The sequence below is a fragment of the Pimephales promelas genome, chromosome 25, assembly GCF_988280905.1.
Source record: "Pimephales promelas chromosome 25, fPimPro1.hap1.1, whole genome shotgun sequence".
Classification (NCBI taxonomy): Eukaryota; Metazoa; Chordata; class Actinopteri; order Cypriniformes; family Leuciscidae; genus Pimephales; species Pimephales promelas.
In genome coordinates, this window is record NC_142793.1 from 3,912,520 (window position 1) to 3,939,763 (window position 27,244).

The window sequence follows — 27,244 nt, forward strand, 5'->3', positions numbered from 1 at the left end:
AGACCGTCTGGAACTGAGTTATATATTAGCATATTTTTCTAATGTAATTGCATCCTTAACCCCCAACGTCACTGTTCCTGTAGCAAGTAGGTTTTTTTTTTTATTAGATATTTACAAACGTGGTACATTTGATTTCTTCCTCGTAAGAAGAGGTCTACAGTCAGTGATATTCCTCGAGCCGTTCGGGATTTGTGCTTCGAGTGTCAGTATTGATAGAATTTCACTTAAAGACATTTTAGATAAAAAGAAAAAAGAGAAAAAAAAAACAAACAAACACGGAAATGCTGCCTTTGAGGGAAACGATTACTTTTCGAGTATGAAATGCCACGATTGAAACTAAAACGACACGATATGTTCAAACGATGCGATTTATATTTGAAGTTGTAGCACTTTGTAGCAGATGTTTCCGGATGAGTGAATCTGAGAAGATAATGCTACACAGCGGTTGCTTCCACCCAACCGCTCTACGACTGTCGCTCCGCATCGAGATCTGTATTCCTCGCATCATATCCTCCCTGAGCCTAGAGCTCGCCGGGACACCAGTCTTTACGAGGAAGTGACCGCTGAAAGCCAGAATGTTGTGTATTATAAAGCGTTGTTCTGCTACTGTGTGTTTTATAATCACTGACTGCACTAGCATGATGTCATAGTGACGCGTACCTCATGCTTTCCCTGATGTCATATCCACACCTATTGAGCACTCACAATGTCACCGTTTCATTTTCTAATCGGCTCTGTTTGGCTTCTGACATCTTTACGTTGTCCTCGCGGTTTTATGGATTTGTGTCACTAAAGTTGGAAGATTTGATATTTTAACTGGCCCGTTCGCTTCAGATCTGGTTGTGGTTATGACATCACTGCTTAAATGTTTGTTTAAATTGTTGGGATATTTGGGCAAGTTGATAATGAAAAATTTTTTTTTTTTTTTTCAGATTATATATTAAAGTCTGTAAGAACCGAAACACTTTGAATTTTGGATCTTGTGTGAAATATCATCTTGCAATTTGTTCCAGTAATTCACTTTTGATTTGAATTTGACACTAGTAATTTATCTAAAGCACATGGACGTGATTGAGGGTTTAGTGATGGTATAATTAATTAAATATGAACAAATAAAGAAGGGTTATCTTTACCCGGGAACAATACATTTTCTAAAACTTCACTTTTTTATTTATAATTAGGATCCCGCTAGTGTTTAGTCAGCTGATTTGTTGTTCCCGCCCCTTTTAGAGACTGCGCTACAGTTTCACACTTTTGTAAATCCCAGTTGTGTGTGTTCAGTGTCTTATGGAAGCTTGTTCCCACCACAGAAAAAAATAAAAAAGGCAATTATTATTATTATACTCACAATTGCGAGATATAAAGTCGGAATTGCGTGTTATAAAGTCAGAATTGTGAGATTTAAACTATTATGAGGGAACAAAAGTTAGTCTTTTTTTCCTCTTAGAATTGGCCTGATAAGTCGCAATTGCAAGTTTATATCTCACAATTCTGAGAAAAGATGTCAGAATTTCTACAAACTCACAATTATGTGTTATAAAGTCAGAATTGCGAGATGTACACTTGCAATTGTGAGGAAAAAAGTAAGAATTGTGAGATAAAAAGTCGCACTTCTGTCTTTTTTTCTCAGAATTGCGACTTTATATCAACCAATTCTGACTTTATCTCGCAATTGCGACTTTGTATTATGCAATTCTGACTTTATATCTCGCAATTCTGACTTTATATCTCGCAATTCTGACTTTATATCTCGCAATTCTGACTTTATATCTCGCAATTCCGACTTTATATCTCGCAATTCTGACTATCTCGCAATTCTGACTTTATATCTCGCAATTGTGACTATCACACAATTCTGACTTTATTTCGCAATTCTGACTTTATATCTCACAATTCTGACTATCTCGCAATTCCGACTTTATATCTCGCAATTCCGACTTTATATCTCGCAATTCTGACCATCTCGCAATTCCGACTTTATATCTCGCAATTCCGACTTTATATCACGCAATTCTGACTTTATTTCGCAATTCTGAATTTATATCTCACAATTCTGACTGTCTCGCAATTCCGACTTTATATCTCGCAATTCCGACTTTATATCTCGCAATTCCGACTTTATATCTCGCAATTCTGACCATCTCGCAATTCCGACTTTATATCTCGCTATTCCGACTTTATATCTCGCAATTCTGACCATCTCGCAATTCCGACTTTATATCTCGCAATTCTGACTTTATATCTCGCAATTCTGACCATCTCGCAATTCTGACTTTATATCTCGCAATTCCGACTTTATATCTCGCAATTCTGACTATCACGCAATTCTGACTTTATTTCGCAATTCTGACTGTCTCGCAATTCCGACTTTATATCACGCAATTCTGACCATCTCGCAATTCCGACTTTATATCACGCAATTCTGACTTTATATTTTGCAATTCTGACTTTATTTCGCAATTCTGACTTTATATCTCGCAATTCTGACTATCACGCAATTCTGACTTTATTTTGCAATTCTGACTTTATTTTGCAATTCTGACTTTATATCTCGCAATTCTGACTTTATATCTCGCAATTGCGACTTTATATCTCGCAATTCTGACTTTATATCTCGCAATTCTGACTTTATATCTCGCAATTCTGACTTTATATCTCGCAATTCTGACTTTATATCACGCAATTCTGACTTTATATCACGCAATTCTGACTATCTCGCAATTGCGACTATTTCTCACAATTCTGACTTCATAACGCGCAAATGTGAGATAAAATCGCAATTATTTTAGTTTTTTTTTTTTTTATTCAGTGGCGGAAACAAGCTTCCATAGTGTCGGGACAGTAATACTCGCATGTAAATGTGAAATTGCTGCATGAAGGACATGTCTTAGGCAATGCTTGAGGCAAACACTGTTCTGGAGAGGTCTTGATCAACACAATCCTTCCATCAGGGTCGACGCACTCCTGAACCTCAGCATGGCATCTGTTCACATCCACATGTAAAGAGGTTTTTACTAGATGCAAGAATAAACCGTTTAATATCTGTGGTGTGGGTTGTGTACTGCTTTGGGTCGGGCGGTCTTTACGCTCCATACTTCTGCTTATTTTAAAATGGCCACTTATTATGGATCTGATTCTGAAGCATGTTTAAAGTATACTGACATAAATAACAACACCATAGTTTGTTACCGGTATGTCATGTATCATGCCTGATTTATATTTGTAATCTTATATTTTTGTAAAATTTATAATAAATGTAATCTTAAATAACACACTACAGTTAATGAAGTACTTGTAATGAAGTAAGTGTAGTTTAAAGCACGACAAAATATGATTAAAACTTTAAAATGTACGTTAACTTTTTTTTTTAGTATCATAGACTCTTTTAGTCTTTAACGTTTTTGAATTGTTTTGTTTTTATATATTTTTCCTTTGTTAAAGTTGTGAATAAATGGAAAAGTTTCTCGGAGCACAAATCCTGTGAGAAAGCAAAAGCATCACAATGTACAATTAATTTTCTTTTCCATCAATATGTCCTTTTTATTTTATTTATGTAGTCTATTTAAGTTGCTCTAAACCAAACAAGAAATGTTGCCTTGCTAACGAGCTAAATAAAGTGTGTATATATAATTTCAGATAACATTTCAAGCAACATTTTTTGTTGTAGTTCCTTAAACGTTTCAGTTAATAACCTTTCTATTAAAACTGTTAATTTGACACCACAAGGTCCACTTTTTAATAGGACTAAAGTGTGTTAAAGTAATGGAAATACTCCTTTAGTTACATTGCCTTTTATTTAGTATATTATCTTCAAGTAATTTATGTTTTTTAATATTTGAAGTACACTACAGGTGCGTGTTAAAGGAGTAGTTCACTTTAAAAAAAAAACTTTTGCTGATAATTTACTCGCCCCCATGTCATCCAAGATGTCCATGTCTTTCTTTCTTCAGTCGAAAAGAAATTACGTTTTTTGATGAAAACATTCCAGGATTTTTCTCCATATAATGGACTTCAATGGGGACCAAACGGTTTAAGGTCCAAATGAGAGTTTCAGTGCAAACTGTTCAAAGGGCTTTAAACGATTCCAGACGATGAATAAGCGTCTTATCTAGCAAAACGATCGGCCATTTAATAAATAAATCAATAACAAAGTTTAAGTTTTATAAGCTCAAATGCTCGCCTTGCTCTGTTCTGTGTGACTCCTGTTCGAACCCTATGGTTCGAACTCATTCATCAAAATGAACAAATCTTTTTTCGAGGCATTTCATTCATTTTGTTCGTTGAATGAACCAAATGACACGAAAAAAGATTTGTTCATTTTGATAAACTCCAGTCTTGATGTAAAAATATCAAAATATCATGAATGCTACATTTATTAAATTGTCATGCACGATCAGTAGATATGTTTGTTTTATTGTAAGTTTAGTATAAAATCCTTTTTAAACTATTTATAATGTGTCTGTTACAGGACTGAGAATAAAAGGGTTAATCCTAAAATAAATGTAATTTAATGCCAGAGGTGGGAAAATATGATTTGATGGAGCTTTGAAATGTGTAATGTGGGGTATTGTAAAAAAATGGTTAAACGTAGTTAAAAAAAAACTCAGTAATGACCCTACTACCATCACACACAGCAACAAACAAGTGTAATATACTGTGTGTGTGCATTACATAACATCTCACCACCGCAGCCAGCGTCACAGTGGGCGGGGCTACGCAGGATTCGCTTATGTCACGGTGGGCGGGGCTACGCAGGATTCGCAGAGGTCACAGTGGGCGTGTCCCTCAGCATTTGTCACTGGACTTCCTCATCACGCTTCTGTACGCTGAACGAGTGTTTTAACGGTTGTGATTCACTTTAGCGTCTTTGGACCGAAGGAACAGCGGGATCTTTTCATCATGGGGCTCAACAGCGATCCGATCTACCGCAAACTGGAACAATGGTACAAAACCAACGCAGGAAACCTCAACATGAGGCAGATGTTCGAGGACGATCCTGACAGATTCAACAAGTTCAGGTGAAACGCACATCAAGCGCGTCTCGAGACGTGCGCGAGCTCAGCTAGACCTTCACACTGACGTTTGCTCTCATCTGTCAGCATCCTAATGTCGTGCAGCATCTCGGTTAGAAGGCCTAAATGAGCAAATCTCTCGTGTAACGCAGTTTACGTGCTATTTTAGTAAGATACCATCTTAATATTCGCGCGATGTAATATCAGGGCATATATTAGAGTATATATGCACATATCACGAGAGTTCGTTACATGATTTCAACGTTGATGTTGCAAGGTTATTATTGCCACATCAGGCAAATAGTCCTGAGCTCCTGGTTCCGCCCTCTGCACTGTTGCACTTGCTCTATTTCCTTCATTTACTCTCGTATTAATACATTCACAGCATACTTAACTAACCTGTGCTTTAAATCAGTATAAACCTAGCCACGTTAGCAGCTACACGCTAACAAGGTCATGGATCTTCGGTCATATGTGTTTCAGCTGTACATGCACTATTACACGGCTCTATGTGGAGGCATGTACTAGTGCCCAGTGTGATTTCATTAAATGCATGATCAGGCATTTCTCAAGCACTTTCACTGCTTATGCAATCTCTGAAAGTATCATCACGTCCTCTATTGCGATACTTCTGTTGCATGTTCACAATACTCGTTTCCTATAAGACTTTATTAGCTGTTCTAGATTCAATTCTTTTTTGAGTGTCAATAAAGGCAAATATAGTGTTCATTAATTCTCAGAGTAGTGTTTTGTTGGTGTTGATCAACAGAGGGCGCTAACGCAGCATGTAGTACGTGACTCTCTGCACACACACTCTCTCGCACACACTGCATGGTGAATCAGTCAGTGCGTTAGTGATTGAATACTAAACTGTTGTATATTGATCATTTACTGATATTAATCCCTCTTCTGAACTAAGACCGTTCTGATGATGAAGATGAGCACGAATTTGAGCGTCACGTTTTGCTGACGTAATAAGGTCAAATCTCTTTCATTTCCTCACAAAGTATATAACCTTTTTCATGTCAATACACAATAATCATATACGTTTATAAAACGTAAATTAAAAGTAGGCTATAATTCAAAAAAATATATATAGCGTTTCTGAGGAATCTCAGCCAAACCTCAATGGCCTCCAGTTCAGTGAGTCTTATTCTTGGGTTTGTGTGTTGCAACCGGCGCCTTCAAATCTCACCAGAGGTTGTATGTGGGGTTCAAGTCAGGTCACTGTAGCCCCTTTTCCACCAAAGCATTTTGAGGGCCGGTTCGGAGCCGGTGCCTGCGCGCGAACCAGTTCTTTGTGTTTGTGTTTCGACAGCCAAAGAACCGGTTCGCGGCCGGGAAAACTGGTTCCAAAGCGGCATAGACATATACACTAGACGTCACCTTGGGGTTCTAAGCATGCGTCAAAACCGCCGCCATCTTGGAACAGGGGTCTTGTCATAGGAAGTAGCTAGGTAAGGCTGCTATCTCTGCCTTTACTTCGAATTCATTGATGGTGGCGGACTTTTGTGCAGCGTATGATGTTCACGGATGAAATCTGAACTAAGAAGAATGTTTAAAAAATATATATATATATATATATTTTTGGAATCAATGATAAATGCATGTCTGACCGTTGGAACAAACCAAAAAAACAAGAAAAATCGCATTCATGATGATTTATGGTGATTTTATTTCCGTTAGACCTGTGTCTACTACATTGACGTTGATGCATTAAAGTGGAGGGGCTCCCCTGTTTCAAGATGGCGGCTCTATTGACGCATTCGTTCCAATGAACTGCCGTAGCCAAGGTGAGGTCTAGTGTATATGTCTATGCCAAAGCGGCACCAACTCTTTGCTGGACTAGAACCGTTCTTTTACCACGTCATGTTTACGTCAGGGGCTGGGGCTGGTTTAGATGTGTTCTAAACATCTTTTCTGACCATCGCAAAGCCAGGAGAAACTGCAGAAACACGCAAGTGTTTTTATTTATTTATTTATTTTTTATTTGAAACATAAGCAAAGAAGAAAACAGTCACGATATAGAACAAACAAATGGAAAGAAAAATGACACAAGACAGGGGTACATAACTTATCAGAAAAGATTACATATCAAACGAAAAGATTAAAAGACTTGCATATTTCAATTGTTTTTAAAGTTTTCTTGGTACACGAGTTAGAGATAATCCCAAAGCAATGTAGCCTACTTGGAAGCGTTTCTAGCCACGTGCACAGTGACGTAACGACGTCATTCCCTGGGCGCTCTAGTCAGTGGAAAAACAAACGGGTTCTGAACGGGTTCGCAAGTTGAACCAACTCCGAACCAACTTTGAACCAGTACCAGTTCCGAACCAGTTCTTTTTTTTCGGTGGAAAAGGGGTATGTGAGGTCACTGTAGACTCTTCCAGGACGACTTCTGCAACCAAGCCGTGGTGAAATTTGATGTATTTCCGTTATGGTCCAATGACGCCCAAGCTTCAGCTTCCTCACTCGCGGCATGACGTTTTATCCTAGGATTTCCTAATACTTCAATGAATCCATCTTGCCTTCCACACGCTGCAGGTTTCCAGAGCCAGAGGATGCAGCGCCCCACCATGCTGAACTGTAGACCTTCTGCATCCTTTTCCCCCAGACACACCGCTTCGCTCCAGCTCAGTTTCATCACTCCACAGAACAGAGTCCCGAATCTTCTGTGGCTTATTTACTGTAAATGATTTGAGCAAACTGGAACGGACTTTTCTTGTGCTTTTGGGTAATTTTTGGCACGTGTCTTGTAGTTCTGGCTTGTGTTGAGAGGTGCAACTGAAACCTCAGTGAGTCTTGCTTCAGGTCTTTTGCTGTCTACTCGAGGGTTTTCTCAGAAATCGCGTTTCAGCCGTTGATGGCTTCCCTTTTCTGCCCCGTCTAGGTAGTGTTACCACTGTTCCTTTAACTTTGAACTTAGTGTTGTCAAAAGTACCAAGTCGGTACTGAAATTGAAAAAATTTGACTCTTTGAGCGCCGTTGAGCGGAATCGTGAACTCTGATTGGCCATTGTGCTCGCGCGCTTATCTGATGTCTGTGAGATTGTCTACAATGATCAACACACAGGAGCGTTTGAGAGCCGACAGAAGTGTGCGAAAGTGTTTTAAAAAGTGTGAGCAGACCGGTCTGCCTATAGACTTCAAACGCTCTCGTCTGTATCTGTGTAAGCTCTCGCTGAAGAGCGTCAATGATGTACATTTACAACAAGTTTTTGAAGCGCTGATCATTGTAGCCAATCACAGTCATATTTGATGAACACAAAAGCCAATCAGAGGCGTTTACGATTCCGCTCAAAGCGTCACATATTTAAAATTCCATTACTGACTTGGTCCCGACCCGAAGTCGATACTGTGGTATTAGAAATTTTATCAACACGTTTAATTAAGATTTCCAGTACAAAGTGATGTTTTTGGATGGAGAGGGTTTCTGGAATGACGAGACCAGGCGGTGCGGGTTCCCAGCGGGATACTCCTCCTGACCGTCCTGTGAAGTGCGAGATGGATTTTCCTGTTCTTTTTGCTCACCGAGTGAAGACTCCTGACAGGTTTGAACACCTGCTCTTGGAGATCCTGTCTCAGTGCGAGAGTTCCTGGATCGTCCTGTTCTCGGGTCTCATGCATTTACGTTTGCTTTGTTTCAGTGCCTCCAGCTCTATGTAATCCTCCCCCGTGAATTGTATAAGAATAGTTCTGTATTTTAGTTTAGTCAGACGATTCTTGAGATGACTAACGTCTGCGTGAATGATACCTCAACGTCTCCTGGTCTGTTGCTTCTCTACAAAATTCACTACAGTACCTTTGACAACACTACGTGTGAACTATGCTTCCAACGGTGTCTCTAGGGAAATTTAGGGCCCGTCCACTCGAAGACGCGTTTCGCTGTATACGTATACATTTTTTATCGTATTGGCGTTTCGTTCACACGGATCCGGCGTTTTGGGAGAGTGAAACTGCTATTTTTTGAAACCGGGTACCGAAGTGGATAAATCTGAAAACGACACCCTTGCGGTTTCGTGTGTACAGCCAATCCGTATATTTTGCGAAACGATGATGTCATCACATCGTCACACGCCATCTTCGTCGTCTTCTTCTTGGTTCGTATACCGCACGCAAGGTTATGCGCATGCTCAAAGTCTTCTTCTCCGTGTATAGTGTATTTCTGTGGCAGAATTACAGCGCCCCATACTGGTCTGGCATATATATAAACTGGTCGCTATCTCTCTGTATCCCGCTCCTTGTTTGTGAAGGGCGATTGATATCTTCCCCTAAATTTTTGGACCATTCTTCTGACTTGGCCATATTTCTAACATAGTCGAACCTGGCTCAACAGTTCAGATGTCTCTTGTGTTCTAGGTAGGGGTGTCACGATTCTCCAAATCCTCGAATCGATTAAGTTATCGATTCTAAGGTCACGATTCGATTCGATTCTCGATTTTAAAAAAAAAAGTAAAGCGCAGATTGCTATGCAATTTTTAGACTACACATTTATGCATTATGCAATATAAATTTGTTCACAATGTACACTACACCATTGCTAAATTTAAAATATAACAAAAACAAGTAACATCATAAATGTAACAATAACTTTATTAAGTCAATTGGAAACTTAAGAGAAACTAAATGGCAGGTTACTTTGCTTTTGTAACTGCAGTCTTCTCAGAAGATGACCTTTATGTTCACAATCACAACAAAACAAACAAAAGCAATAAAACAGCAATGTCCATAGACTCCACACTAGTCTTCTCTGAATAATTAAGCATCTTAAACTATTTCCGAACAGTTATATTCTGTTATAAAAAAAAACATATACTACACAAATAACTACTTTTTATCCCCTGAGAATGATGACTGTATTTTTCATTATTTTATGTTCTTCCTAAAGAGGGATATGTTGTTTTGTTTAGAGCTGCTATTATCAGTTGTCACAGGGATGGTTACATTTTGTCTGTCCAACTTCCATTCCACTACCATTTCCCAGTATAATGTGCTGTGACAGTCATGTAGCTCTGTGTTGCTCTGGAGGTCCAGCAATCTGTAGTCAAGGCCACTAAATGTGCACTTCTCAGACCTTCAATAACTTTCTCCTTTACATTGTTGTACAATCAGGGTATCACCATAGTTGTGCCGGATTCACATATAGCGCCTAAAAACGCGTAGAAAACGCTGGGCACGCCGCATTCTTCATTTTGCATAGCGCCAGGGCGGTTGCGCTTCAGTTGGTTCTTGTCACATGACCTATTGTGTGCGTATGGTGCGCTTGCGGTATTCTGAAAAGTTGAGATGTTTTTATCTCGACGCGGCGCGGACGCGCAAGTTCCGTTGATGGGTCTTCTATATCTGCAGTTGCCATATGTGTCAGTTAGAGGACTCGCAGCCTTTCAACAGGTGTTTTGTTTTCCGCACTGTGATGAGTCGTTCATCATGAATGAGTCATTCATCATAAACGATCTGTTCATTGCCTCTGTCACGCGACAAATGAACAAAAGACTCGGAAGGTAAATGTTCTCTGTAAATTATTTTTCACTGCATTCAATATGTACATCTTCTTAATGTTCGGGCAATTTGCATGTTAATAGTATAACATTTAAAGCCCCTGAAATGACTAGAAAAAAAGTTTAGTTAATTTTGATGAACGAGATTGCACAATAGAGTCAGTAAAACGATCCGAACTTTCCATCACGGACGCGACATGGGGCGTGGCAGTATCGACGATACCATTTTTTATTTCGATTTCGATACCATTGAATTAATTTCGATCGATTTCGATTTAATATCGAAATCGTGACACCCCTAGTTCTAGGTCAAGCACACCTGGTGCAACTAATGAAGCCCTTGATTATTTTGCATCGGGTGTGCTTGAGACAACACCTGTTGTGCATTGCATTTGCATGATGTGTGCCGCTGTGAGGGACTCTATTCGGGGGGTTGAATAACTTTCAGTTGAATTTGGGGAAACCACTTGAAACATTTGCTGTGTTGAGCTATTTACATTATTTTTTGTTTGATTCGTTCATTGCAAACAAATGAAAGTCATTACATTTGGTCAATAAAACTGAATTGCAATGGGGGTTGAATATTTAGATCGCATTAAACAAGGACAACCCACATTGGACAACCCAAAAACAAAAAGACATTGGTGCTGAATGAACACTTTGAAAAGTTTGTATGGTATTTTGGACAAAACTATGTTTCCCATAATTCAGTTTTTTTTTAAAGGAGTAGTCCAATATCTTCCAAGATGGCCATGTCTTTCTTTCTTCAGTCGAAAAGAAATTAAGGTTTTTGATGAAAACATTCCAGGATTTTCTCCATATAATGGACTTCAATTGGGAACCAAACGGTTCAAGATCCAAATGAGAGTTTCAGTGCAGCTTCAAAGGGCTTTAAACGACACCAGACGATGAATAATGGCCTTATCTAGGACCCTTCGGGTCATGATTCGAAAAAAGATTTGGTCATTTTGATGAACGAGTTCGAACAGGAGAGTCACGAACGTGCATCACAGAACTGAGCAAGGCGACCATTTGTGCTTATAAAACTTAAACTTTTTTATTTATTTTTGAAATGAGCGATTGTTTCGCTTGATAAGACCCTTATTCATCGTCTGGAATCGTTTGAAAGTGTCTTTTGGACCTTGAACCATTTGGTTCCCATTGAAGTCCATTATATGGAGAAAATCCTGGAATGTTTTCATCAAAAACCTTAATTTCTTTTCGACTGAAGAAAGAAAGACATGGACATCTTGGATGACATGGGGGTCAGTAAATTATCAGCAAAAGCTTTTTTTAAAGTGAACTACTCCTTTAAGAAAAAACGATTTTTTTTGTATAATTAGGCTGCATATCCAGAGTCATGTGGCATGCTGCAGTTTGAGAGTCCCTCTTTAATATACGAGTCCTGTGTGACTGCCGGGACGAATACATTTTCTCAATCGGCTCATTTAGCTTTCCCAGTCTAAACACCTCTACGGTCCTGCCATCCGCATGTAAACCAGGCTTGAAGGATGTTTCTGGATTATCCATGTTGTGCGTGAAGCAAAATTAAACAAATAATAATCCATCTTTTGTATATCCTGACTGCGTGTGTGATCTGGTCTTGTGCGCAGTCTGGAGCTGACAACAGATGATGGAAACGTCCTGCTGGATTACTCCAAGAACCTCATCAGTGAAGAAGTCCTGGAAATGCTCTTCGACATGGTACAGTTTACAGTCTTCATCACATTCAACTCAATTACCCTCTTCACACTGCATTTACTCAGTCATAGCAGAGGGTGTTGCTGTTAGCGAAGCTGTTACTGTAATCTCTCTACTTCAGACTTAGTCCAGCTAAGCATCTTCCCTCGCGTGTGTCCATCTCCACATGTTAATTGGCTTAATGCATGTGTCCTAAAAGCTGCTGAAAATAGATTGTGTATGAGGTGAACCGTGTCACTGGGACACACGTGTGTGTGTGGTGTAATGTTTACAAAGTGTACGTCAACTCTTTATTTACAGTGAAATGCATAACCTTTCCAAGTATACTTCATTTGATGGCGTGTCTGAACACAGGCGCTCGACACAAAGTTTCATCCTTGTCCAGTTTCTGTTTCTCTCCAGAAGTTATATGCGATAAAATGTCTTTGCACTCTTTTAAATTAGTCAAGTGTTTCTGATTTCGTCGCAACCGTCCTGGTGTAAGTGTTCACGTCAGAACTGACATATACTTTGTGCTGTACTTTAACCTGATTTTGTACTTCTTGTCTTCAGCCAATCAGAGTAGCAACTGCGAAATCACTGATATGGCCGATTTCTCATAGTAATCACAGCAGGACAAAATACACAATTGGTGTTTTTATGAGTCACATAAACTCTTTTCTTCCCATCTCATCATGATTAGGCACGATCGGTGGGCGTCGAAGCCGCCAGAGAGAGGATGTTTGCAGGAGAAAAGATCAACTTCACTGAGGTGATAATATCTCAATGAAAAAGATTTAACTGAGAATTCACATAAACTGAGCAGTTTTGGTTTGAAAGGACCATTTGTAATGCACTTTTATGATGTACTTCTGAATGTTGATTTGTGTAGCAGAAAGTTGTTAAAAAATCCTAATTTTCTGAGACTGCAGCATGTTGTGTCTCTTTTGTGGCTTATGGTAAATGATATATAAATGAACACATCAGAAAGGGATAACTGACAAGTAACAGTAACGTATGAAACAAATGTAAATTTACAAATGGAGCATAGTTGCGGTTCTGTGTTTGTTAAAGCTGAGTTGTGTGTGTGTGTAGGGCCGTGCTGTTCTCCACACCGCGCTGAGGAACCGTTCCAACACTCCCATCATGGTGGACGGCAAAGATGTGATGCCGGACGTGAACAGAGTCCTGGAGCAGATGAAGCGCTTCTGCCATGTGAGTGAACCTGCATGGAAACAACAACCCACTTGTTTTATATACATTTATTACATGGCTTGTTTGAATTATGAGGTTGAATGCGGTCTGTTATCGATAAATAATGTAATGTTAACGAAGTATAACACACCATGAAAAATAGAGCGTTTCCATGGACACAGGAATGGACTTTTCTTTAGTGGAAGCAAAACAATTGTTAATTAAAGCTGCAAGCAGCAATGAAAAGGGCCCTCTCACCTGTGCCGCCACTAGTGTTGTCAAAAAACTCGGTACTTCGGTACCAAGTCGGTACTAAAAAAAAAAAAATGTTACGGTACCAGCTTTTCTAGGTACCGAGTACCAGGTTAATCCAGTTCTGTTCTAGACGCGATGTCTGAAACGTGCACAGTTGCGTCCTCTTCATAACGCTGATATGGCGCTCTCTCTCTGAATCCACTTGTTGACACGAAAGGAGGAAAGAGCCACATATGGAAATATTTTGGATTAGGCTAATGTCACGTTGCCATAAGAGGCCGATTACATGCAAATTCGCAATTTCAAATATAGGCGTGATTCAAGCGCGCTCATAATAAAAACTCGTTGGCGTTGCATAGCAACGACAGACGCCGCGTGAGAGCAAGCGCTTTGGAATAAGAATTCCAAAGGAATTAGAATAAGCACGCGCAAAAATATAATTAAAAAACACGCGCGACATGTGAACGGCCTCTAAAGTGCTTTCGGGGTAGTTTTACGAGTACATGAGCACAGTAGTATCTACCCGACACCAGAGTACTACTGGTATTAGTATTATCATTTAATGTCAATGCCAGTTCTAGGCGTATTCTTGCCTTTATAACTCAGCAGGTTTAAAAAGCCTTTTTAAAATTAAATATGAATGCAGTTTTAGATTAATAAAAGGACAGTCAAGTCAAATAAAACATGTTTTATGGTAATGCTACAAAGATACCATTCATAAACATTACTTAGTTATCAACACACTGAGTGAACAATATATTTTTACAACATTAATTAATGTTTGAAAATGTTATTTATTACAAACACTGATTGTTCATGTTTGTTCACTTAATTCATTGTGCATTAAATAAATAATGGATTAAAACTTTACAAACAACTTTAAAAATGTGTTAGTGTATACTATTGTTTATTTTAGGTCATTTTATCTAATCTTTTTCTAAAGTGTTTATAATACGAATGTACAGTTTCCATACTTGTAACCGTGATAAACACTTAAATATATGTAAATTTAAAGTAAGCTTTGGTACCGAAATTGGTACCGAGAACCGTGAATTTTAACTGGTATCGGTACCGAATACTGAAATTTTGGTACCGTGACAACACTAGCCGCCACCACCCGGCGGTTTTAGGAAAACAGAGCACGGTGGGCAGTAGGTAATGATAATAAATATAGGAGGACTATGTCAAAGGATTTGTATTTGTACGCTTCCTGCTGCCAGCAGGTGGCGCTATTTCTGTAACCAAATATGATCATGGTCATGTGTTCAGGATGGGACTCTTATCAAACATGTGAAGTTTGGGGCAGATCGGACATTGTATGCCTGAGTTACTGCAGGCTGTCTGTGGTTGCCTTGCAACATCGGAACTGCAAGCAATATTGACCTATATGGCATATTCATGCACAAATCACCAAAAGGCTGAAATTGGGTAGACATTTGTCAGGCCGCCAAGGGCACACCCTTGGACGAAAACTCAAGATCTTCGTAATTTAACTTCGCAAAGGCCTTAAGATTACACTCACCAAATTTAAAGAGGATCAGATCAAAACTGTAGGAGGAGTTCATTAAAGTACAACATCAGGAAATTACGAAAAATGCACAAAATCTAGGAGGAAGTTCAAAATAGCGGACTTCCTGTTGTGTTTAGGGCTATGCTCCAAGAGACTTTTTTGTAGGTATTGGGTCATTACATGTATATACCAAATTTCATACCCGTACGTGAAACGTAGAGCCAGGGAAAAATGTGGAGGCAATAGTTTTAAGAATTTGCCCCACCCAATTTTAAAAACCATATCACACGTAAATTTTCTCCACTTCTGAAGCGTGTGCAAAGTTTCCTGAGTTTTCGAGCATGTTTAGGCCCTCTAAAAATCTATTCTTTTAAGAGAAGAAGAATAATAATAAACAGAGCAAAAACAATAGGGTCCTCTCGCCATCGGTGCTCGGGCCCTAATAAACTCCTTTTTAAATAAATATTTTGTCATATTATTGATCAATTTGGTAGTTAGCCGTGTAATAAGCGGGATAATGTAGAGTGAGGCGTTTGTTATTGCGAATACAACCCATTCCAGACCTGATCAACCTGTCAGGGTTGTATTCGCTATAACAACCGCCTCGCTTTACATTACCCCTTATGTGTGTGTGTGTAAAGTAAGATGCATCATGTCCATATTCCAGGATGACAATGTCAAGGCTCATAAGGCTCAAATTATAAAAGGATAATTTTCATAAATTGGCTCCTCTCGGTCCAGTCCAGGGGTCTCATTTATAAAGCATGCGTACGCACAAAACGGGTCTGGAAACGTACGTACGCCAGTTTCCACGCAAAGGCTGTGATCTATAAAAAACAAACTTGACTGGAGAATGTGTGTAACTTTGAGCCATGCGTACGCACATTCTGGAGACAAAGGGAATTGGCGACACCGATGGTGAGCTCGAGTTAAATGTCGTTTTGGTCACTTTTAGACTGAAAATCTAAAGAAAATGATATCCTATTGACTACAGAAAGATAAGAGAGTACAAATACAATTTTACTCACCAAGCCTATCACTTGAAGCCAATATCCATCCCTTCTTAAATGTGCGTTGGGCCGTTTAGTGAAACTGACGCACATATAGCCTATAATCTAACGGTAAAACGATAAAATGTATCAAATGGATTTTTGATAAAATACATCTGATATAAACATTTAGATTAAAAATGCCATTCTCATACAATGCTCTGAAGTGTGTTTTACACTATTTGATTTATTCATTCAAAACAAGGCAAGGATATAGGCTACTTGTGACACGGCACATCTGTATTTCATATTTTCCAAACGCCTTGTACCTTAACATGGTATCGCGTGGATGAATAATCATATGCAAATGATATACAGATGAGGATATGCATATTTAAACTAGGCGTTGTAATCTCCATATATGGTTATTTCAGGGAGGAGACGCACGTGCGCACAATCTCCCGCTGACTGGGATTTATAAAGTGAATTCTGCGCAGGTTCTGGCGTACGAACGGTTTTATAAATCTGAATATTTTTTGCCGTACGCCATTTTTGGCTTTCCAGTGCATGGACACTTTTAGTAAGGATCCTACACACATTTTATATGCGTATTTATTTATTATATGCGTATTTATTGCGTATTTATTTTATAAATGAGACCCCTAATCAACCTGTCAGGGTTGTATTCGCTATAACAACCGCCTCGCATTACATTACATTGATTAGGGGTCTCAAACAGCGACTCTTTTCTGGCCGGCGGTGATTAAACTGGCTGGAACTGTTTTAATGCACACCTCCCAGCCAATCAGGATCAAGCATTCAGACAGACCATGGTATTAATAATATTAAAATCCAGCAGAAAGAACATTATATATTATATACAGCACTCATACTTGGGTGTGTGTAATGAAATTATAGTGACAAAAGTGCACTTGATTTCACCTTGCAATATATTTAATTGATTATTCTTTCCACAGACGGCTGATTGAGAATTCCTGAATATTGTCATTGCTTATGTGTGCATTATTTTGCAGAAAGTGCGCAGTGGCGAGTGGAAAGGCTTCAGTGGTAAAGCCATCACTGATGTAGTGAACATCGGCATTGGCGGTTCAGACTTGGTGAGTTTCCCACGAGTTTCCCGATGGATGTTTACACGCATCGCAATCGGCCAATGCTGGAGATTCGGTTATCTCTTAGATGGGCAGCTGGAGTTTAATCAATCTGTCTACAAACCCAATTCCATAAAAGTTGGGACACTGTACAAATTGTGAATAAAAACAGAATGCAATGATGTGGAAGTTTCAAATTTCAATATTATATTTAGAATACAACATAGATGACATATCAAATGTTGAAAGTGAGACATTTTGAATTGCCATGCCAAATATTGGCTCCTTTTGGATTTCATGAGAGCTACAAATTCCAAAAAAGTTGGGACAGGTAGCAATAAGAGGCCAGAAAAGTTAAATGTACATATAAGGAACTGCTGGAGGACCAATTTGCAACTTATTAGGTCAATTGGCAACATGATTGGGTATAAAAAGAGCCTCTCAGAGTGGCAGTGTCTCTCAGAAGTCAAGATGGGCAGAGGATCACCAATTCCCCCAATGCTGAGGCAAGAAATAGTGGAGCAATATCAGAAAGGAGTTTCTCAGAGAAAAATTGCAAAGAGTTTGAAGTTATCATCAACAGTGCATAATATCATCCAAAGATTCAGAGAATCTGGAACAATCTCTGTGCATAAGGGTCAAGGCCGGAAACCCATACTGAATGCCCGTGATCTTCGGGCCCTTAGACGGCACTGCATCACACACAGGAATGCTACTGTAATGGAAATCACAACATGGGCTCAAGAATACTTCCAGAAAACATTGTCAGTGAACACAATCCACCGTGCCATTCACCGTTGCCGGCTAAAACTCTATAGGTCAAAAAAGAAGCCATATCTAAACGGGAACCAGAAGCGCAGGCGTTTTCTCTGGGCCAAGGCTCATTTAAAGTGGACTCTAGCAAAGTGGAAAACTGTTCTGTGGTCAGACGAATCAAAATTTGAAGTTCTTTTTGGAAAACTGGGAAGCCATGTCATCCGGACTAAAGAGGACAAGGACAACCCAAGTTGTTATCAGCGCTCAGTTCAGAAGCCTGCATCTCTGATGGTATGGGGTTGCATGAGTGCGTGTGGCATGGGCAGCTTACACATCTGGAGGGGCACCATCAATGCTGAAAGGTATATCCAAGTTCTAGAACAACATATGCTCCCATCCAGACATCGTCTCTTTCAGGGAAGACCTTGTATTTTCCAACAAGACAATGCCAAACCACATACTGCATCAATTACAACATCATGGCTGCGTAGAAGAAGGATCCGGGTACTGAAATGGCCAGCCTGCAGTCCAGATTTTTCACCCATAGAAAACATTTGGCGCATCATAAAGAGGAAGATGCAACAAAGAAGACCGAAGACAGTTGAGCAGATAGAAGCCTTTATTAGACAAGAATGGGACAACATTCCTATTCCTAAACTTGAGCAACTTGTCTCCTCAGTCCCCAGACGTTTGCAGACTGTTATTAAAAGAAGAGGGGATGCCACACAGTGGTAAAAATGGCCTTGTCCCAACTTTTTTGAGATGTGTTGATGCCATGAAATTTTTTTTCCCCTTAAAATTATGCATTTTCTCAGTTTAAACATTTGATATGTCATCTATGTTGTATTCTAAATATAATATTGAAATTTGAAACTTCCACATCATTGCATTCTGTTTTTATTCACAATTTGTACAGTGTCCCAACTTTTATGGAATTGGGTTTGTATAATAGTTATAAGTTATGCTTATCATATTGAATGTGGCCTGTGATTCTGGATTGAAATTGCAGACATGTTTGTTAGATATTCTCTCTTTTAAACCAATGGCTAGTCCTCATATCTGTTAATCATAAACAATATAATGCATGTTTGTTCAGGGTCCTCTGATGGTGACTGAAGCTCTGAAGCCATACTCTAAAGGAGGACCCAACGTGTGGTTCGTCTCTAATATCGACGGGACGCACATGGCCAAGACCCTCGCGCAGCTGAACGCCGAGACCGCCCTCTTCATCATCGCTTCCAAGGTCACAACCTCAGTCTGAAACAACATTTACGTTAATGTTCAACAGAATTGGGGATGAACAAGTTGAAGTAGTTAACTTCTTAATGTTTTTCTCTTCAGACATTCACCACCCAGGAGACCATCACTAACGCTGAGACGGCCAGAGAATGGTTCCTCCAGAGCGCTAAAGACGTTCGTACTTTCACAAACCCCTGGAACGGTCCTAAATGGAAAGTTTCCATTGGTCTAATTCTGTGTTTGTATATTTTCAGAAATCTGCTGTGGCCAAACACTTTGTGGCTCTTTCCACAAATGCAGTAAGTGCAGCATTATGTCACCGTTGTGCCAATGTTAAAAATAAAGTAAAGCATAAAACACGTGTTTCCTGTTTCCTCGCCAGCCGAAAGTCAAGGACTTTGGGATCGACACCAACAACATGTTTGAGTTTTGGGATGTGAGTATTAATTTGTCGACAAGCGTATTACTTGCATGAGAATGTTATGACTGAATGCATGACTGCTAGTAATGTTTGAATCGGCATATTGACTGTTTCTCTGGTGTTTTTAGTGGGTCGGCGGACGCTACTCGCTGTGGTCGGCTATCGGTTTGTCCATTGCGCTGCACATAGGTACGTCTGCTGTGTGAACAGTCCCATGAGGCCTGAAATATGTTGTATGCAAATATATGAACACAAAAACACTTGGATTTGGTGTGTTGTACACAAAATAAAAAAAATCTATTCAAGTGTGTGTTGCATTTTCTGCGTCACCAGAGGGGGCGCTATAACATTAGCATAACCAGTCTTAAAGGATTAGTTCACTTTTGAAAAAACTCCTGATAATTTACTCACCCCCATGTCATCCAAGATGTCCATGTCTTTCTTTCCTCAGTCGAAAAGAAATTAAGGTTTTTGATGAAAACATTCCAGGATTTTTCTCCATATAATGGACTTCAATGGGAACCAGACGGCCCAAGGTCCAAAAGAGAGTTAATAACAGTTTCAGATGCAGCTTCAAATGTCTTTAAACGACACCAGACGATGAATAAGGGTCTTATCATGCGAAACGATCGGTTATTTCAAAGCTTATTCCAAAAATGTAACTTTTCTAAGGACAAATGCTAGTCTTGCTCTATTCTGTGAGGCGCGTTTGTAACGTCACGTAATACGTAATTACGTTCAAAAGGTCACGGGCGACGTAGCCGGAAGTACAGAATCAAAATCGTCCGACATCGTTGTTTTACCTTTTAATTCCTTTTTTGTAAACGGCGTTTGAGTTAGTTTGCACGTTCAACCTATGCGTTCAACTTGTAAACACTCTGACTCTGTACTTCCGGCTACGTCGCCCGTGACCTTTTGAACGTAATTACGTATTACGTGACGTTGCAAACGCGCCTCACATTATTTGGAATAAGCTTTGAAATAACCGATCGTTTCGCATGATAAGACCCTTATTCATCGTCTGGTGTCGTTTAAAGACATTTGAAGCTGCATCTGAAACTGTTATTAACTGTCTTTTGGACCTTGGACCGTTTGGTTCCCATTGAAGTCCATTATATGGAGAAAAATGCTGGAATGTTTTCATCTAAAACCTTAATTTCTTTTCGACTGAGGAAAGAAAGACATGGACATCTTGGATAACATGGGGGTGAGTAAATTATCAGCAATTTTTTTTTCAAAAGTGAACTACTCCTTTAAGTAAAACGTTAAATCATAATTGCCACGGTCTACTTTCTTAAGCCATGTTCCTGTCTCTGTTGAGAGAGATTCATCAAAGCTATTCCCAAAAATATGGTTTGTTAGTTACTAGTTCTAACATTGAAACTTTTAACTGGCATTACTAATTACTCCATTCTGGTGTTCACAATGAGGAACATTGTCACCAAATATTTCGATTTTCTCGGAAATAGTTTGTTCCAATAATAAAATATGTTCTGATATCACATTTCCATTTTAATGGCACAGATATTTGAAGGCAGAGGACTGAGGTTTCGTATCAAGTATGAATGCTCCAGAAGTGTATATATGGGCAGCACGCTTCTGCGTTTCTGGTCTAACTTCTGCCTGTAGACCACTAGTGCAGCTTCTCGCAGTAATAGATTGTTTGCGTTTTTCTGTCTGTACATGTTCCAGTAACTTTATTTATTGTCATCTTGTAGGTTTCGACAATTTTGAGCAACTTCTAGCTGGTGCTCACTGGATGGTAAGTACAATTCTAGTATGCCAGTATACAAGACAATAACTCTACACTGCAATCCACACGTTGAACCTCAGAGTTAAAGTGCCCCTTTTGTGCTCTTCTAAAGGTTCTTGATTTTGTTTTGAAGGTCTCCTATAGACCTTATGTAGCCACGCCCCTTTTCAGCGCTGCACTTGTCGTCTTTTGTCTCCGCTTTGTATTTCCCCAGCGATCATATTTATGAATGAACTGCCTGTTTTAAAATCTTCCCGGTCTACTGACATTTAAGACATAGATCTGCTGTAGACATTACAAAGCTTGTGAGACCCTTCGTGAACTCTAATTTAAGTAAATCCAAGGTCAAAAATCACCTTATATTTCTCATAATATACATTGCAGAATCAGCTCTTTTCTCATGGTGTCTAAAACAGTTTGATCAAGGATTCAGTCTCTCTTAATCCCTCCCTTCCTGATGGGAGTGGCCCAGTGTGTTGTGATTGGTCTACTCTGCTCTGATTGGTCAGATGGTCCAGTCTATTGTGATTGGTCTACTCTCCTCTGATTGGTCAGGTGGCCCAGTCTGTTTTGATTGGTCTACTCTGCTCTGATTGGTCAGATGGTCCAGTCTGTTGTGATTGGTCTACTCTGTTCTAATTGGTCAGATGGCCCAGTCTGTTGTGATTGGTCTTCTCTGCTCTGATTGGTCAGATGGTCCAGTCTGTTGTGATTGGTCTTCTCTGCTCTGATTGGTCAGATGGACCAGTCTGTTTTGATTGGTCTACTCTGCTCTGATTGGTCAGATGATCCAGTCTGTTGTGATTGGTCTACTCTGTTCTAATTGGTCAGATGGCCCAGTCTGTTGTGATTGGTCTTCTCTGCTCTGATTGGTCAGATGGTCCAGTCTGTTGTGATTGGTCTTCTCTGCTCTGATTGGTCAGATGGACCAGTCTGTTTTGATTGGTCTACTCTGCTCTGATTGGTCAGATGGTCCAGTCTGTTGTGATTGGTCTACTCTGCTCTGATTGGTCGGGTAGCCCAGTCTGTTGTGATTGGTCTACTCTCCTCTGATTGGTCGGATGGCCCAGTCTGTTGTGATTGGTCTACTCTGCTCTGATTGGTCAGATGGTCCAGTCTATTGTGATTGGTCTACTCTCCTCTGATTGTTCAGATGACCCAGTCTGTTGTGATTGGTCTACTCTGCTCTGATTGGTCAGATGGTCCAGTCTATTGTGATTGGTCTACTCTGATCTGATTGGTCAGATGGTCCAGTCTGTTGTGATTGGTCTTCTCTGCTCTGATTGGTCAGATGGTCCAGTCTGTTGTGATTGGTCTTCTCTGCTCTGATTGGTCAGATGGCCCAGTCTGTTTTGATTGGTCTACTCTGCTCTGATTGGTCGGGTAGCCCAGTCTGTTGTGATTGGTCTACTCTGCTCTGATTGGTCGGGTAGCCCAGTCTGCTGTGATTGGTCTAGTGTTTTACAGATTGTGTCGTAAACCAAACGGCCATTATCATATTTGAATATTGGCTCTGGATCTTCGTCAGCACTTGTTTTCACAGTGATATGAACAGGAATGATTCCTTCAGTTTTACCCATAGACTTAAAAAATATGGACATAGTGTCCGTGATGTCACTCGTTGGTTTCTAATGAGCGTTTTTGAAGATTAAAGTGGGGGGGCAGCCCGTCGTCGCCATCTTGGTAGCCTGTCTGTGTGCGTCAATCCCGGATAAACGAAAATGGGCAAAATTACGGGATTGGCTGAGGTGACTTGACTAACAGACAGAAGACAAACGGATAGTAGTGACAGCAGCGGCAATCCGCCTGTCACTTTAGTGGCCACACCCTTAATTATACCAACCTTTAAGGCTTAATATATTTTAAAATGATGAGTTATAATAAAATCCACCCCCCTCACAGTTGTCATGAAGGGAAAAATTAGCGATATAGACCAAAACCCATTTTTGCACCAGGCTGTAATAAAAACAAAATACAGCTGTAAAGTTGGGCATTTTAACATAGGGGTCTATGGGATTGACTCTCTTCTGAAGCTCGTCTCTAGAGGCCAGTCGATGAATTGCAGTTTAAGTCACTTCCGTGTTGGATTCAAGAGAGAGACTGGAAGGATGCTGCTTGGTTTTACAATAGTCATTCAAGTTTTTTCATCTTGGCAAAGGACTGCAGTTGAAAATTAGCCAGCTGGCTAACACTGGCACATTTACAGAAATGTTGATTAATGTGAACTTCACAACTTTCTTTCTTCTTTTCTAAATTAGAAAATTGCATCTTCTTGACTTTATGATAACACAAACCAAACTTTTCCAGTCACAGATACAACTCCAGTTATTGAGGGTCAAGTACACGTACAAACGGGCAGCCAATGAAGAACATAGGAATAATGCAAATTTGTTAGAAAACTTTCGGAAGTGAGACTGGAATTACTGACAAACTCGTTTCAGGCAGTTCAGAATCATCCCTTTCTTTTGGGAGACTAACTCCATTATCTGCACTGTCATCTTTAAAACTTTACAGACCTTTTACATTCAAAAACTGATATAATACACACACTAAGGCTGAATCCCAATTCACGCCTTGGCCCTACCCCTTGTTTTCGAGTGTACCCCTTGGCCCTTAAAACGTAGTTACAAGGGCCAAGGGGTTGAAATATTCCCCTACGAAATGAAACAACCCTTCATGAACCCGATACGTCATCAATCGTCGGCGATGGCTCTGCCGTTACAGAGTTTGTACAGGATTTCTCCATGACAACAACTGACAATCAGCGCAGCTGCTCTTAACTTTGAATAAACATGATGATTATAACATCCCTTCCTCGAAATGTATGTCTTTTCTGATCGGAAAGGTAATTTATTATACCCTTTCTTAATTTAAACGACTATAGTGTTATTATAAGAGTAAATAAAGTGCGTGGTGGAATCATCTGGCGCTAAATTTAAATGTTTAACTGTTTGCGATCCATCTCGCCGGTGATTTCCAATGCATTCCATGAAGTTTTCTCTTAGCCCTCCGTTTGGAGTGTGCCTCTGAAAAATCTCCGTTTCGAGGGCTTTGTAGCCCTACCCCTTCGCCCTACCCCTCGATCTCAAGAAGAATCGGGACACCCTACCCCTAGACGTGAACGCGCAAAACGGAGGGGTAGGGTCAAGGGGTGAATTGGGATTGAGCCTAAATGAAATGTGACATAATCGGAGCAACTTTAAGTGTTTCTGGGAGTAACCTCTTTGTGCTCTTTATCTTCTAGGATAACCACTTCCGCTCGGCCCCTCTGGAGCAGAACGCTCCGGTCTTGCTCGCCCTGCTCGGCGTCTGGTACGTCAACTTCTTCCAGGCCGAAACACACGCTCTGCTGCCCTATGACCAGTACATGCACCGCTTCGCTGCTTACTTCCAACAGGTCGGTCTGCTGGTGCTTCAGGAAGTCTCAAATGTCATTGTTTCTGGTAGTAGGACACTCTGTTGAGTTGTTGACACTCTTTCAGGGAGACATGGAGTCCAACGGGAAGTACATCACCAAGTCTGGCACTCGTGTGAGTTACCACACTGGACCCATCGTGTGGGGAGAACCGGGAACCAACGGACAGCACGCCTTCTACCAGCTCATTCACCAGGGTCTGTGACCCTAAACCTCCCCTGTAACCTAGTCCCTGCTTTAATCCACATGTTAACGTCCAGTTGTGATGCGTTTATCGTGATGATTATCTCTCCGCAGGCACTCGCTTGATTCCTGCTGACTTCCTCATTCCTGCTCAGAGTCAACATCCTATCAGAGATAATCTGCATCATAAGGTGTGCGGACCGTCTACGTATATCTGAACACGGCTTTGTTTTTTGGTTTTCATGTTATTTGAGCCAGTGTTTGTCTAAGCGGTACATTACACTCTTTCATTTTATGAACCCGGTAGATCCTGATGGCAAACTTCCTGGCTCAGACGGAGGCTCTGATGAGGGGAAAGACCACCGAAGAGGCCAAGAGCGAGCTCCAGGCTGCCGGGATGTCTGGGGATCAACTGGAGAATCTCTTGCCCCATAAAGTGAGTGATTCTTTACTTGATAACCATGTGTCGATATATAACCCTTTGGAAGATATCTTCATTCTTTCTCCTGGTGACCCATTGTCCTGCAAAGTTAATCTCCAGCCTACTAGAGGAGCAGGGTTGAAGACCACTTTTACAAATATGCTTCCAATGGTGTGTTTTGGTCCAAAAGTCATACAATCGATTTTCATTTGAATAAACAATGCTTGCCAAGACTGTTTTAATTTGCATTTGCCAACCATGTTCCTGGAGGCACTCCAGCAATACACACTTTTGAACTCTTCTTGTTCAAACACACCTAATATAACTTTTCAGATAGTCAACAGCAGTGTGGCTCCATACTGTCCTGTCCACTAAGGCTGTATCCACAATTGTTGGTACTTCTTTTGAACAAGTACTTACTTTACGCTCATGTCACCAATAATGTGAGCTGCATTGCTTACCCGACATTTACGAATCCTCTCCCATGGCCCTAAAGTGTCCTTTGTATGCACACTTCAGTACTTCAGAAATTGTGACATCAGGCATACTACTCTTTTCATATGTTGTGGCCTTCTATATAGTCGGGAATCAAGGCATGTTTTGAGCCTAACTCTTTGAAGTCTTCTTGTATTTGGCATTTCATTCTGACTGAAATGGAGATTGTAATTCGATTTTACTCCAGTACATGTTTAATAATACATTTGTTTTTTTTTTGTAGGTTTTCCAAGGAAACAAGCCAAGCAACTCTATCATCTTTAAGAAACTGTCACCCTTCATGCTTGGTGCGCTGGTTGGTGAGTATCAAACATGTTATACCAGTACTTCCTTTTGTAAACGTGCATGTTTTGTAGAACCTGCACTCATGGGTGATATCACGTATGTGTTTTCAGCCATGTATGAGCATAAGATCTTTGTGCAAGGTGTGATGTGGGATATCAACAGCTATGACCAGTGGGGGTGAGTCCAATTCAGTGTGTTTTGCAACTTACAACCACAAATTATTGTGAAATTTTGCTGGAGCCAAACAAACAAGTGGGCTTGGAAAGTCATTTCAGAGGCGGAGTATCTTCTTGTGTGAAGAGTTAAGAGTTTCGTTCATCTGTACATTTCTAAAGAATGACACATTTTCATCCGTCCCATCAGTGTGGAGCTCGGCAAGCAACTGGCCAAGAAGATCGAGCCTGAGCTGCAAGACGATGCAGATGTTCATTCCCACGACTCCTCCACCAATGGACTCATCAGCTTCTTCAAGAAGTACCGCTCTTAGATGCTTCCTGACTCCTCTGCTTTAACCCCACCTCTGCTGGCCCCCTCATCCAATGAGATTAGTGATTTATGACACTTGGCATAGTTCAGACGGCAAGCCTAGACTATGAGGATGAGCACTTTATGTCTGTCATCTATAAGCCACGAGATTGTTGTTTGTCGTGTAAGATTTGACTGTATTCATGTATCCGTGGACCAGCATTACAGTAGACTGCTGTATCTGTATGCACTGCACATGCTAGATGGATTCATATTCTCCTTTGGACCAAGAAACCACAATAAATGTATTATTTGACACTTTGTTTGTTCTCTTTGTTCAGCATAATGTATTCGATGATGATCAATTAAGTGTCCGTTTCATGGACCTGCACGTTTCAGATCCGGCACCTGCAGAATTGCTTTCAAAAGCGGATTTAGTAAATCCATCTAGTCACTTCTTGCAAGAAATTTCAACTACATTTCATTTGCATTTCAAGAAAATCCGTTAAACCAGGTAGTTTTTGCTCTCAGGGTCCCCCTACAGTTGGGAAACATTATTGTCCTC

The 27,244-nt window shown here is 40.2% G+C and overlaps 1 protein-coding gene across 1 annotated transcript; it reads left to right on the forward strand.

The window, feature by feature from the left end:
* Positions 1-4,775: 4,775 nt before the first annotated feature.
* On the forward strand, positions 4,776-26,997 carry gpia (glucose-6-phosphate isomerase a). The gene is made up of 18 exons (XM_039656843.2): positions 4,776-5,018; positions 12,123-12,213; positions 12,893-12,961; positions 13,285-13,404; positions 17,172-17,255; positions 19,099-19,245; positions 19,344-19,415; positions 19,496-19,540; positions 19,624-19,677; positions 19,791-19,851; positions 21,381-21,424; positions 24,660-24,812; positions 24,898-25,027; positions 25,128-25,204; positions 25,321-25,449; positions 26,153-26,228; positions 26,325-26,391; positions 26,578-26,997. Exons 1-18 carry the CDS (start codon positions 4,900-4,902, stop codon positions 26,699-26,701), a joined length of 1,662 nt encoding a protein of 553 aa, XP_039512777.2. The 5' UTR covers positions 4,776-4,899; the 3' UTR covers positions 26,702-26,997.
* Positions 26,998-27,244: the final 247 nt, after the last annotated feature.

What these genes read in the sequence shown, in the direction of transcription:
- gpia (XM_039656843.2), top strand. Translation starts at nt 4,900, where the DNA reads ATGGGGCTCAACAGCGATCCGATCTACCGCAAACTGGAACAATGGTAC. An exon ending in ACATGTTTGAGTTTTGGGAT is followed by an intron (nt 19,678 to 19,790) that starts GTGAGTATTAAT and finishes TGGTGTTTTTAG; the next exon opens with TGGGTCGGCGGACGCTACTC. An exon ending in GTCCATTGCGCTGCACATAG is followed by an intron (nt 19,852 to 21,380) that starts GTACGTCTGCTG and finishes GTCATCTTGTAG; the next exon opens with GTTTCGACAATTTTGAGCAA.